The 14,477-nt window shown below is 54.3% G+C and overlaps 1 protein-coding gene across 4 annotated transcripts in view; it reads left to right on the top strand.

The window, feature by feature from the left end:
• The window catches only part of ABR (ABR activator of RhoGEF and GTPase), a 172,753-nt gene that overhangs the window by 80,871 nt on the left and 77,405 nt on the right, over positions 1-14,477 (top strand). The window contains exon 1 of one of the 4 annotated variants that reach the window (XM_006214417.4): positions 11,682-12,647. The exons of the other annotated variants lie outside the window; for them this stretch is intronic. Coding sequence (XP_006214479.1) covers positions 12,513-12,647 — 135 coding nt within the window. The 5' untranslated portion in view covers positions 11,682-12,512. Of the gene's footprint in view, positions 1-11,681; positions 12,648-14,477 lie in introns of those variants that run through there. 4 annotated transcript variants of the gene reach the window in all.

Below are 14,477 nucleotides of genomic sequence, written 5' to 3'. Positions count from 1 at the left end.
GAGACAGGCCAGGGGATAGCGATGTGTGGAGGTTTGCAATCCTTGTAATTAATGCTGTTCCTGGCCACCGGGACCAGCTCTTGTGTGCGTGTGTCTGAGACACAGGAGCAAGTGAGACAGAGGGATTCCTGAGGCTGTTTTTCCGAAACTGGGGAGAGTCATAGCCATTTCTTCACTTTGATGGGGGCTTGGAGTGCTTGGCCCTGCTTGGTAGGGGGCTTGTCCAAGTGTGTTTTGTGTAAGGGGCTCCGCTTTCTTCCCTCTAATATCCCCAAGAAGCAGTCACTGAGATGCTGTGACATACTTGTTTCCCTCCTGCAGAGCCCAGCAACCCCCACTCCAGTCCGGCACTGCCTGGACTCTACCGTTTCTTGAGAACCCCCTGCTTCCTTCCCTCCCAGCCTCCTTGGCCACCCTCCACCCGTGCGCACAGCTCTCACCCCCTCTTCACGCACCGGGGTGGCTGTTACAGCCTTTGGCAACAAGGGCCTTGGCAACAGCTTCCCACTTGGGGGAAGCCACATTGTTGCTGTGGCAACAGAGGCCTAGGCAGAGCTTATCAGCTGCCACGCAGTGCAAGTCTGGGAGAGGTTGGTGGGGGGCAGGTGGAAGGTGGAGGTGATGGACAAGGGTATTGGTTGGGTTCAGGCCCCCAACAGTTGGCATCCTGGGGTGTTATCCTGTCATCCTAAGGAAGGGGGGCAGATGAGAGACAGCCACCTTGGACATGTAAGGGCAGGACTTTTGCTACTGATGGAGGGGAGGGTACTCTGGAACCTGAACTGAGGCCACTCAGGGGAAGCAAGGTGAAAACTCTTGCATCCTGTCTCACCCTTAGGTCTCTGACCACAATAGGGCTTAGAGCCACCCACCCCTGGAGACTCAGCTAACCCCACTGTGAGCCAGTGCAGAAAGATTTGCTGCAGGACTCAGTACAGTACCAGGAATGCCAGCAGAGAATTGAGACCCTGTGGCCAAATTAGAGCCGCTTGCTGAAGAGAAAAGCCATTTCCTTTCCCCTTCCCTGCCTTCCTCCTTGCTTCTTGTCCCATCTCCTTCCCTCGTCACATGGCCACCTTGTTGGAGTACGAACCATTGACTTTTAGATTCCCTGGCGAAAGGTACTTCAGGTGATTTCTCTAGTGAAACAGGTCAAGGCATAATGGGGAGATGCCCCACCCAGAGCTCTGAGGCTTCAGGGCAGGGACTTCCTTCACTACATGGCTGCTCATTTTGCTTGGTGACTCACAAGGGAATCACTTGGTTTAAGGACTTTGAAATCTAGAGATGCTGCAATAACAACTGACCAAAGTACTTCGGAACGCCAGGGTTAATTTTTACATCACTGGCTAGAAGTGATACAAGGTAGGGATGGGGAGCATTAATCCAGTTTGAGGATCCTAGCCAAGATTCCAGCCCAGTGCACCTCCTGCCTGCCAACCTTCCTTCCAGAGTTGCAATTCAGCCCTTTCCTCTGTGTCACTGGCCCCATCTAGTGGACTCCTCAAGTATTGCTGTTGACATTGGGGTGCTGGAGAGAGTTGACACACCTCTAACTGAACACTTGGGGGCTGTTTCGGTGTGAAAAAAAAAAAAAAGAAAGAAAAGAAAAGGAAAAGAAAGCCAAGTTTTGTGCTACTTGGCTCTGCTTATATGACCAGGCAGGTCCCCTCCCTGCCAGGCTTCCTGTTAAGGCTTTGGGAACCAAGAGGACTTTTGGACCAAATCAGATGATTGTTCTAGATATTCAAATATCTGGCCTCTGGGCAACTGGGAATTCCACACCCAAATATGCAGCCAACTTGTTCCTGGAAGCCTAAAGTTTGGTCTTTGTGTTAGACAGAGTTGTTCAGAGAAATAGAACCAATAGGATACAGGGCGGGGGTGGGATTGATTTATTATAAAGAATTGGCTCCCATCATTATGGAGATTGAGAAGCCCTGAGATCTGCAGTCAGCCAGCTGGAGGCCTGGGAGAACTGATGGTCTAGTTCCAGTCTGCGTCTGAAGGCCTAAGACCAGCAGAGCCAGTGGTGTGAGTTCCGGTCTGAAAGCCAGGAGGCTCGATACCCAAGAAGAGCTGATGTTTCAGTCTGAGTCTGAAGGCTGGAAAAGACCCATGTCCCAGCTCAACAGTCAGGTGGGAGGAGTTCCCTCTCTCCTGCCTTTTTGTTCTCTTCAGCTCTTCAGCTGATTAGTTGAGGCCCACCTACATTAGGGAGGGCATCTGCTTTACTCAGTCCACTGATTCCATTGTTAATCTCATGCAGAAACACCCTCACAGACACACCCAGAATAACATTTAGCCCAATGTTTGGGCACCTGTGGCCCCGTCCAGTTGACACATAAAACTCACCCTCACAGTCCCAGAGAATGAAGGGAACATGAGCTTTGGATAGAGTACTACTCCAGCTGTGGGACCTTGGACGACTGTCATAACCCCTTGGAGTCTCAGTTTCCTCATTTCTAAATAGGATTAATCACCAGAAAAATCTTGAGAGGACGGACCGGGATAACTCAGCTTTTAGAGGGTGGGGGAGCCAAGAGTACAGCGAGGACTGGGTCTCATGAATATTTGCTAGACAGTGACCACACCTGCTTTTGCAGCCTCCTTTCTGCAGTTGGATCCGTCCTCCCAGGTGTGGTAGCGCAGATGAAACCAGGTCTCTGGTGTTGGCAGGACGCACACTCCTCACTCCCTAGCACACCCCTCCAGCCTCACTCTGCTGCTCTTGCCTTAGGTGTGTCCCAGTGTGCATCCCATCAAAGTGTCAGACTCCCACTGTCCCAAACCCCCGCTGAGCACGGCTCCCACTGGTGGCTTGGTTCCGCAGGGAGGGCCTGGTTTCACCCCGAGGAAAGGGCGGGGCTCCCTGTCTCTGCTGACAGGTAGGGCACCCGTTCCCCTGCCAGGACCATGGTCTTAAAGAAAAGTGTGCTCCCCGCAAGCCGTGGACTCCTCTGTCTCCCTTCTTGGGAGGTGCAGTAAAAAGGGGCCACAAGGCAGTCTTAATGCTACCACTTTTTGTCTGTGTGACCTGAGGGATGTCTCTCACCCTCTCTGAGCCCCAGTTTGCTTATCTGTAAAGTGAGGATACTGAGAATGCCCTCCCTCCTGACCTCACACAGCTGTCGTGAGGCTTCCATGTGATGGTGTCAGGCAGAGCACTTTGTACATCAAGTCTGTATGCGTTAGTGGGGACTGTTCAGTATCACACTCATTCTGTAGTCCTGTGATACCCAGAGGCGGGTCAAAGAGCATAAACAAAAGACTGAATTGAGAGGTTCAGACTCTAGCTGGCAGGAGAATACAAAGATAAGGTGGGGGAGAGTTGAAACGATCATTATTGTCGTCCTTCTCATCTTCCTCCTTTGTCTCCACCCTCCCCTCAAGCCACTTAGCCTCCACTGAACCTCTTACATGGGCTTTCTCATTTAAGGCCCACCCCAACCCCATGAGCTAGGCACAGTGATCATCATTTTACAGTTGAGGAAACTAAGGCTCAGAGAGGTGACATAATTTGCTCAGGACCAGCCAGAGATGTACTTAAACTCTGGTCTTCTTGATCCTGGAGTCTGCAGTGCTGCCAGGCCCACTCAGACACCACCTCCCCTATGAAGCTTTTCCAGCCCATCGCTGAACCCTTCGCTGTTTGGGGAGGGTGCACAGTTACTTGTGGGGCACGTCTGCCCTGCAAGATCAGGAGCCCTGGTCCCTGATCATCTCTGTGGCCTCCAACAGCAGGCACCTAGGGGGTGTTCACCAGATGTTTGTGGAATTGAACCAAGTAGCACTGGGATGGCCAGGGAGCTGGAAGGGAGCACAGATGAATATCAGGGGACGAAGCTGGGATGAATTGCTGCTCCGCCTTCCTTCCTCCATCCCTTCTGAAGGTTTGGGGTTTGGAATTTGAGGCTGCAGGACAAGGAGGTTGTTTCTACGTGGAAGGAGAACCCACTTGGGGAGGGAGCATCTGAGATGACATCCCAGCCTGCTTCCTTTGTTGGTGTTCAAGGCCTGGGTTGGGTGGATTAGTGGCTGCCCCTGGTCTGTATGCCTCTCAGGAGTTTCCAGCTGCAGGTAAAAGCAGAGATATCTCTCTTCAAGATGCCAACCTCCTGTCTCAGCAGCCTTGCTCCTCATTGCTCTCTGTCTGGATCTTTGGTCCTGGCTGCAAAGAGCAGGAGCCTGCCTGGCTCCTCCTCCGGGCCAGGTGCTACGCTCAGAGCCCGCGGGCTTCATTGCCACCTATCCTTCTGACCGGTTGTGGGGAGCCCATTTTGTAGACGAAGAAACTAAGGCTCAGAGGGTTCCTTGGCTTGTCTGAGTCGAGGAAGACATAAATAGGAAGTAGGGAGACACAGTGCCCTCGTTGTGACCCTCAGCCCCTCCACAGCTAGTCCTCCCTGGCCTCTCTGGCCACACCCGCTTTTGCATCTGGCTGGGATCTGGTCTTCCTTGATTAACCACGCCTGACTGACCTGGAGCATTCCAGTAGTGCCCACAGCCTGTCTGGGTCTCCCCTTGTGTGCTGGGGTTGTGGTTCGTTAATGCGTTTCACATCTGCCAGTAGGGCTACTTCCAAAGTAACATGTATTCGGCGAAGGTTTGCTGATCTCCTGCAAGTCCCAGGCACAGTGGGTGAGAGGGTGAACCCAGCCAGACCCATTCTCTGCCCTTGAGGCTCTGCAGCCTTTGAGAGTAGGGCAGGGAGGCCTACTGACCAGAATAATCACACTAACAGGTGTGAAAATGCGCCTGAGAATGCCTTCACTTTGAGACGTTTGGCCACACAGATAGCCGCCAGGGGGCGGAGGCTGCCTGGCCTCTGGGCTCTGGGCTCTGCCAGCGTGCAGAAGGGCAGAGAGCTCCCCATCAGCAGGCCGGCTCTTACCCCAACTGTTTTCCATCATTGTTACCTAGTTACTCCACTAGTGGGCACTGGCGCTTTCTTTCCCCCAATTAAGCTCTGATGATACCTTTGTGAACCTTCCACTTGCAAAATTATGGACTGGTTCCTTCTATCTGGAGGGCCACACAGACTCCCTCACCCTCCTGCCTGTGTGGCAGAAAGAAGAAGAGAAAGACTTTCATAGCACTTACTAAACGCTGGGCACTGGCATAGCACTTTATAAATACTAACTCATTTAGTCCTCACCACAACCTTGGGGGCAGGCACGGTGACTGCCCCATTTTACAGATGTGGAAACTAAGGTACAAAGAGGTGACATAACCCGCCTGAGGCCCCACAGCTGGTGAGCAGTGGATGCTTGTCTCCGCTGCTCTCTGCCACCTCTCCAGAACAAAGCCTTCGTGCCCCTGTCTTACTTCATTCTGGCTCTGTGACTTGGGACCGCTTGTAGTATCTTGGTCCCCTCAGCTGTAAATGAGGATAAATACCTTCTATCTGGGATGGCTGCTGTGAAGACCAGGTGACATAGCAACTATGAAAATGTCCAGACTGCACTGCAAGAAGGGCCAGGTCCCAAGGTGACAGCTGACTTCGCATCTCTCCTGGGATATGACCCCGGTTCTCTAATGTACTCTAATTGACCTCCAACCTTCCCATCCCTACTCTGGTCCTGGCAGAGGTGGCTCAGCTCCCAGTGGCATTCTGGCCAGGAGAGACCCCTCTGGAGGGTGTCACTGTGGATGACCAGTTTCCATAGGAACCATCCATCCAACCTGAACCCCTTGATTTATCTTCTTGGGAGACCCTTTGCCTTGCCCTGTAAGCCTCCTCGAGTCATTTCTACTCACAAGTATTTTCTGAGCACCGACTTTTTACAAGATCTTACTCTGGGTGCTGCAAGGAATTAGCATGAACAGAGGTTGCCCCTCATCCTGCTACACACAACACACACACACACACACACACAATCCCTGAATTTCAAGGCCATCTATGCAACAGCCTTGAGAGATGTGCAGCATCCCATGATAGGCGTTGGGGTGGGGAGGGAGCCATGTGACCTCGAGTTGGGGAATCAAGGAGGGTAGCACGTAGGAGGCAGCCTCAGAGAGTAGGTAGTTTTCTGCTCAGGCACTGGTCAGGAAGGACATTCTAGATGAAGGGGGCTGTGTAAGTTCCAGAATTTGGGAAGACCTCTGGAGGTGTGGGAAAAGGAGAATGGGCTGATGTCGCCGGGACAGTGGGTTCATTGGGAGAGGTGGGAGATGAGGCTGGGGAGGTGAGCCTAGGGCTCCCCACACGCCACCGCCACTGCCAAAGAGGAGACTGGCTGGTGCCTATGGAGGGCTGGACACGTGCCAGCACTGCCCCACGTGTACTGGTCCTCCCTGCAAACCTAGAGCTGGTGCTAGAATGATCCCCATTTTACAGACGAGGAAACAGGCCTGGAGAGTTTGAATGACTTGCCCAGGGTCACACAGCTAGCAGGAGGCAGAGCAAGGATTGAAATCCAGAATCTAGCAGTTTTTGTGGCTTTATTTTTATTTGTTTTGCTATATAAACAGGATCATGTACTGGCTTATACCTTTTGCTTCATGGAATTGGATTCTACAAAGGGTTTTTGAAATGACTTCTGCTGCAACAGAGAAAGGGAAGGCAGGGCACAGTTAGCAAGAAGGTGATGGATCTGATTCCATCTGCAGCTGCAGCTGATTCCACCTGCCCCTGGCAGTATCCCCTTGGGGTCAGTTCTCATTGGCCCAGGGTTTATTTGCTGAGCTCCAGAAAATCTGGAGGTGGAGCTTGAGCTTCTGCCAAGAAATTGGTAGGGCGAGGGATAGGCAGAAAGGAGGGAGGGGGGCTTCAAGTCAGGACAAGGCCTGGAGGTGAGAATGTGCCTGGTCTTTTCAGGGGACAGCAAACAGCAGATGTTGTTGTCAACAGAGTGATCAGTTGAGTCATCAGCAAGGGCCCCACTGCCCTTGTTTGGGCTGACTTGGTGGCTTCCTGCTGGGCACCGAGTGAGCAATGTTCTAGAAAGAGTAATCTGATGTCAGCGGGAGGGATCCATCGAAGAACTATTGTCATCGCCCCTCCCTGTAAAATTCTTTAATGCTTTCCGTTTGTTCATAGAGTGAAATCCCACCCTCAGCAATGCTGTCAAAGCCATGCCTGACCTGACCACTTGACCCCTGCCTACCTCTGCGTCCTCATTACCAACACCACCACCGCCCCCCCAGCTAGAATGTGAGCTTCACCATGGAGCTCTGTCAGTTTTGCAACTAAATGTTTGCTCACTGCAAACTCTAGTGCCTAGAACTGGGCCTGGCACATGGCAGATGCCCAGTAAGTACTGGTTGAATGAGTGAGCACTTGCCACCCAGACTAAACTCATTTCATTATGCTTCACAGTGTCCTGTCTGCCCCTGAGCCCCCACCCCGCCACATGGCTAACCCCTGTTTGTTTCCAGGTGGGAGTTTTAATGTCACCTCCTCCAGAGAACCTCCTGTGACTCGTCTCCTTTGCTGGTCAGATGCGTCTGTCTTGTGCCCCTAGAGCTCACTCTATTTCCCCAATCATAGCACTTACTACACTTCTTTTTTTAACTTCTTTATTTTTCCTGATTACATCACTGAAAATTCTAACTTTGCAGAAATGTATAATATGGTAAGTGAAAGTCTCCTTAAGTCTCTTCCTACAAAGAGAACTTCTGTTAAGAGTCGGTTGTTTATTCCTCCTCACTTTCCCATGTGAGATATTATGTATATATTTTTTTAATGTATACTATGTACATGGTTTTTAAAAAATGGGATCATACTGTTGGTACTGTTATGCAATTTGCTCTGGTTATTTTACTTAATAAGTCTTGGATATCTTGCACATCAGTAACCACAGACCTACCTCACTCTTCTTCCTGACTGTATGCAGTGTTACTTTTTACCAGTGTCCCATCATTCGCTCAGCCTATCTCCTCCTCATAGACACTTGATCTCTTTCTAGTCTTTCACTGGTATAACCATCATTGCAGTGAACATCTTTGTACATAGATTTTTGAGCCCTTGTAGAAACATTTTTGCAGAAATATCCCTCAAAGTGGAGGTGCTAAGTCAGCGGGTGTGAATATTTTAAATCACACTAGGTATTTCTATGTTACCCTTGCTGGAAGAGTTCTTCCTCAGCCCCACAGTTCTGAGGCTGCGCCCTTCCCCTGGCCCTGCCTTGGTTCACCGTGGTCAGTCTGTGCCTGAGACCGTCAGCTCCACAGAGCTTGTGGCTGCGTTCTGGATGCTAGCAGAGTGCCTGGTGTCCAGTAGGCAATGAATCAGTACATGTGGATTGAGTGGGTGAGGGAATGAGGGGATAGAGAATGAGTGTAGAGAAGGCTGTTCGGTTTGGGGCGAGTAAACTCTCGGTGGCTTTGAGAGGGTCTGACATCTCAGGCCGTGCCCCTTGCTCTCAGGGGAGTTCAGGCCCCTCACCCTCCACAGAGTGGTTCCAGCCCACTTCCCCAAGTTCATTGCCTGCCCCTTTTCTCTTCTGTCCTCCAGCTGTGCTCCTGGGGCTCCTTACAAAACATTTTCCTCCTTTTGCCGGGAAACCCTTCCCCTTCTCAAGATGCTGCTCAGAAGCCACTCTCCTGTGAAGCTTTTCGTCTCCGGCAGGGTTAGTGTGCAGTGCACCCACCGTGTTGATCAGTGAGAACGCTGCCTCATGTGTTTCTATGTCCTCCTCCTGCTGTAGGTTGAGAGCATTCTAATGGCAAGGGCTGTGTCTCCCAGCTTTGTGTATTTGTAATGCCAGGCCTACTCTGGGTATGAACAAGCAAGATCGGGAGTCAGAGTGGAACATTATCGTGGTTGTGTAGTGTGAGGTGCTGCACACCTTGGTTGGGGTGGTGGCTTTGGAAAAGGAGAAGGAAGAACCAAAGGGACTTGGTAAAAGGGATGTGGGGACTGAGGGAAGGGAGAGTCACACAAGATGGTGGCCCCGCCAACAGAAGTGGAGAAGCCAGAAGGGGAAGCTGGTTTTGGGAAGGGGGAGGGTGATTTGGTCTGGATACGCGGAGGTGAATGGCTGCTGATGGGGACTTCCAAATGAGGAAAACCAGCGCAGATGTCACACTGGGGGCTGAGCAAGAGGCTGGACCTGTAGGTGGTGACGGGCTGCCATTGGCCTAGCAGTAAGAAGGGATGAGTTCTCCAAGGGTAGAGAGCAGAGGGCTGAGGCCTGGGTCCAAATGGGTGACTCCACACTTACAGGAGGCAGGAGGAAGAAGGGCCAGCCTGAACCAGAGTGGTCACACTCAGCATCACCACGGAAGCTAAGGGATCTGAGAAGGTCCAGACTGCAGACGCCCAGGAGTAGAGAGAGGCTTCTGACTTTAGCATAAGGCAGTTTAGGGGCCTTTGGAGCAGGCTGCTTCTCTGGAGAGGAGGATCAGGATCCATGCTGAAGCAGATGGAGTGTAGAGGATGCAGGGAGGAAGCTCAGGTCCAGGGCTGGCTCAGGGCATCGGTAGGGAAAAGGGAGGGAACACCACTAGGACTTGTGAGTCACTTCCCTCCTGGGGCAGGACTGAGGGCCTCTGAGTGGAGTCTGTGTGCCCAGCGGAGATTGAAGGGCATTCTGGTTATGCACTGGGATTTCCAGCCATCAGGGGTTGGGTGGAGTGGAGATGCCTTGGATGTTGAGGGAGCAGCTTCTTAGAGGTTTCAGGGTTTGGAGAGGTGGGTGTCAATCCCGCCAGGCTGGGTAGGGGCATAGGGAATGGAGATGAGGGTACTCTAGGAGACTTCTGAGGGCCCCTCGTGTTTCCTTGGGTAGGGGAAGGAATACGGGGGGGGGGCCTTGGACTTTTAGGCCCTTCTCCTATGCTGCCTGTCTGACCAGTGGGGGCAGTCCATGCCCTGCACTTGGAGCCTGTGGGATGGGAGCCAGAGACTGGCACAGAGCCCTGGGTTGGCACACTTGTGCCCTGGGGAATGCCAGGCCTGGTTGTTCCCAAGTCCTGGGAACAGCCCCGCCCACCCAAACCAAATGAGGAATTGTGGCTGAGAGGGTCCTTCAAATGTGTCCCAGCTATTTATAACCCAGCCAGACAGGGACAGGGAGAAACCAGGGACTGTGGAACCTTGTCAGCCTTGTGGTCTCAGAAAACCTACCCCAAGACTCTTGGTTTGTATTTCAGCTTTGGTGACAGGGAGGAGCCTGTTACTGGTGAGGACAGATTTTCGGCTCTAATAGACTGACAGGAGCCCCACCTAGAGCTCAGAACTCCCTCAGACTTTTTTTGGGAGTTGGGATAAGAAACCACGTCCAATCATCTCCTTTTCCCTCCTCATTCCTCGTCAACCTTCCACCTGGCTTGAAGGCTCAGCCAAGGGCCCTGTTCTCAGCTGAGATGCCCAGTGGGGAATAGAGGTGATGACCTCAAGTGGACCCAGGAGGGTGCACAGTTGACCCTTCTTTGGAACAAATTCTTTGGACTCTTCCCCTGGGGCCATACAGTTCCTGTCTGACTGGGGACATGCCATGTGCATTAGGAGGCCAGTGGTAGACACACGAGGCATTGATGGACACTTTGGACACTGTAGCATTAAGAACCACACTGGCTAGTCCTGGCCACTGTGTACTGTGGGCTCAAAGCATCAGGAAGACTTCAGGAGAATCCTTGGCTGGAGAGATGGGGGGCTGGTGGGAAATTGGGGGGTTGGTGTGAGAGGGCTGGAGCTTCAGGACTCAATACTCAGAATCCTGAGTTTTCTCCTGACTTACCTGGTTGGTGGCACCTATTATACAGGTTTACAAAGATAAGTAGTGGATTGGCTATGTGTGAATCTGAGTTTGATTCCAAGATGCCAAGTCCAGTAAGGAAATGGGACAGAAGGGATATCTGAGGAACCCTCTACCTGCCTCCCTTCTCCACAAAATTCCTAACCTTTCCTCAAAGAAACAGCCAGCTGCAAGAAGGCAGCAGCCTTGTCTGTGGGCCTAATTCAGTGCACAGACGTGTCTCATTTAGACTGTACCATGTTTTGGTCTTTAAATGTAATTTATCTGCCGTCATTTTTAAATTGAGAGATATCACCTAAGAAGCCTGATTCCAGCTTCTTTTGAACAATCCAAGATGGGGCAACCTTGAGCCAGCATTGCCCCTGGCAGCCAGCAGCTGGAGTGAGTGGCAGTTTCTTCAGTTCACCCAGTCCCTCTGTGGCTCACTCCACTAATTGATCTCACCTGTACTATCTTGGGTGCTGGAGTTTGCAACCTTTGCCCTAGGTGTTATGTTGTGAAAGAGCTTTCCTGGGTGCTGCCCTTAAACTCCTCCCCCATGAGAGTAGGCGGATATACATCTCCCGATGGGGCTAGGCGACCAGAATGTGCACGTCATCCTCTGGATGAATTTAACGCCTGTAACCTGTGGAAGAAGACAAGAGAAGCAGGCTAGGGGGTGGGCAGGGCTGCGCATGCTCCGGGTCTTGGGTTAAGTGTCCCCTCCCATGTAGGGTGCAGGGCCCAGGCCCCTCTTGAGGGAGAAGAGCCCCAAGGCGGTAGTATTGCAAATCTCAGCAGCATCTGTGAGTAGGAGGTGTGGCACCTCCGGCTGCCCCAGGCGTCCTTGCTGCAGACCCTGGCTGGCACTTAACGCGTCTGTCGTGGAGAGGCAGGTCAGGCCTCCTTTGCACAAAGCCTTGTTCCGCCACCCACGGTGGGGATGGAAAGTCTGGTTTCTCACCAGGCCTTAAGGTGTCAGAGCCAGAGGCGGAAATGAGAAGGGGCTTGTCGGCATCCCAAGGTGACACCGAGCGTGGCCCCGCGGCCCTCGAGGCAGTGCGGGCAGCTGCTCCGGCGCCCCTCCCCCGCCAGCCCGCCGGGCCGGTGAGGGGCTGTAAATAAAGCCTGTCTCTGGGAAGCGGACCTCCCCCTGCGCCCGGCCGGGCTGCGGCCTCCTCGCCCCTCCTCCGCGCTCCCGAAGCCTCCGCCAGCCGGCTGGCCCGGTGACCGCAGAGAGGGAACGGCTCCACCTCACCCGTCGAGTCGTGCATTTCCTGTGTTTTAAGAGCATACGCGAACCTCCGCGTCCAGGAGGGCGGGATCTGTGGGGCCGGCGGCGGCGGCGGCGGCGGCGGCGGCGGCGGGGCGCCCGGGCCGGGCTGGGAGCGGCGGCGGCGGCGGCGAGGAGCGGCGCCCCGCCTGCCCTGAGAGCCGGCGCGCACGGCGGGAAGGGCCGCGGCGGCCGGCAGGGGCGCGCGGGCTCCGGGTGACAGCCCTGGGATCGCAGCGGCCGCGGAGCTCCGGGCGAGAGGCGGCCGGGGCCGGCGGGGCCGCCCGGACGCCAGGCTTCCCCTTTCTCCGGGAAGGCCGGGAGCCCGCGGCGGCGGGAGGAGGTTCATAATGGAGCCTTTCATCGGCAGCCGATGGCCGGGAGCCAGGACGGACTCCGGGGAGGCCCGCGTGCTGGTTTAGGCCTGCCCTGCACGCTCTTCCCCTCCCCGCCTGCCCGCCTCGCTCCCGGGCGCCAGCGGCCACGGCGGCTGCTGCTGCTGCTGCTGTCGCTGCTCGGACCCTGCTTCCTGTTTGCCCTCCGCGGCTCCGGCTGCCATGGAAGAGGAAGAGGAGGCGATAGGCCTTTTGGACAAGGTCCTGGAGGATGAAGATGTGTTTCTGCTGGAGGAGTGCGAGCTGGGAACCCCGACCAGCCCCGGCTCAGGGTCCCCCTTCCTGGTGGCTGTGAAGGTGGGAATGTGACACGCCCTGGATGCTTGTAGGGGGAGGGGGCAGGGCTTGCAGCTCTAAGTGCCGAAGCTGTGTGCTGTGCGGCAGAAATGGCTGATTTGTGCATAAACCTTGTGGCTGAGTGGAAGCACCTCTGATTTAAGAGGGGCTGGCGCCTGCCTGCCAGCCAGAGGATGCGCGGGGCTGTGCTCTCGGCAGGGCAGCTGTTCCTGGGGGAGAGGTGCAGTGCCCGCCTCCTCCCCTCCGGACCAGTTGTCCTCAGGGGGAGTGGCTGCTGGCTTTCCCCAGGCCAGCTGTGCTAGGGGCTTTCTCTGGCAGTGACATGAGTCACCTGGCGGGCACGTCAGTAGTGTGAGCCTGCTGCCCCAGAGGCTGCTGACTTGAAACTAGGAGGCCATAATTCCTTGTTTCCATGGCAACAGTAGGCACTTGTGAAGTTAAGGCCAAGGGGTGAATCTGGGCTGGGGCAAGAGAACATTTGGAGGGATCAAGAGCCAGAGGTTCCTGAGCTTCCCTGAAGGAAAAGAATTGGCTCAGTTGAAGAACAGCTGGCTTGAGGGCAGGAGCCAGGTGGATAGGCACTTTTCCCAAGGTGGGCACAGGCAGGAAGCATCTGCTGGACCCCAGCCTACCGACTCTGGGGCTGTGGGCATTCTCGGCAGCAGTGCCCCTGACTTGTCAGAGAAGTTGCCTTGAAGTTAGAGCAGGAGGCGGGGTGGTTGCCTCCATCCCCTTCTCTTTTCTTTGCCTCTGCCCCCAGGGCCAGGCTCCCCCTTGAGACCAGCCAGCACTGCCTGAGGCATGGCATGGCACACACCCCCCACCCCCGTCTTCCTTTCTTCAACCTGGGCCCGCTTCTAAGAAGTCTGCCCCGGTGTTTTGCTCACCTCCTCTGTTCTAAGACTAGAAGGGAGGGCCCTTGAGAACGTAAGGCAGGGAGTTCAGACTGCAAGCCAGGCTGCCTAACAGAGAGCGCCCGTCGGAGGCCCAGGGCCTGTCTGCCCAGGCAGTGCTGCACCCAGAGAGTGTGGTGCACGGAGCATAGCTATGGGCAGGAGGCTGTCACTGAGCTTCTCTGGGCCTCTTTGTCCCTCTGGTAAGATAGGGATCACAGTCCTGCCCCACCCATGCTACAGTGTGGTTCAGAGGAGGAGCTAATGGAGGTAAAAATAGACTGCAGACCCACAGTAGATGGCTGATGTGTGGAAGGGGTGGAGCAGTAGCTGTAGGCTTGGGTGCAGAGCAGAGAGGAGCTGTACTGGGAGGCTGGCAGTGGCTAGCGCCCCACCCCTGGTTTTCTGATCTGGTGCTAGCTCGGTCACACAGGGGTAAGTCACATCTCATGTTGGGTCCTTAAGGCCTTGCACTTAGGGTCTGACCAGCCATCCTACCAGGAACAGGATGAGGAAAAGTCTGGTTGTGAACTAAGAGCACCTGCTGGGAGCTTAGTAGTGTGTGGAATGGGACCTACGTGGGTGTCTAATGAATCTTCCCTGAGAAACCCTCCCGTGCACAGACAGGGTCCTGCTCACATGCTGCCTCGTGGGTCCTCCTTCCTCTGGACCCTGGCTTATACTTCAGGCTAGCCCATATTTCATTCTGTTTGGACCTCTAGATATCTGCCTCCTTGAGTGCGTCCTGTTCTCCTCAGGGGCAGAGCCCACTTGTATTCATTGTGAACGCTGCACAGCGCTTGGTGTGTGTGGCTGGTGTCCAGTGGGTTTGTGGAATGAGTGAGAATCGATGGGCCCCACAAAGGGCATCCCACATTCCCGGCCTTGGGGAACGTCTCAGAGGTGTTCTAAGGAGGAAGCACATGGATGCCAGGTG

The sequence above is a fragment of the Vicugna pacos genome, chromosome 16 (genome assembly GCF_048564905.1).
Source record: "Vicugna pacos chromosome 16, VicPac4, whole genome shotgun sequence".
NCBI classification, from domain to species: Eukaryota; Metazoa; Chordata; class Mammalia; order Artiodactyla; family Camelidae; genus Vicugna; species Vicugna pacos.
Note: the sequence above shows the minus strand (reverse complement) of the source record. Positions and strands in the feature narration are given on the sequence as shown.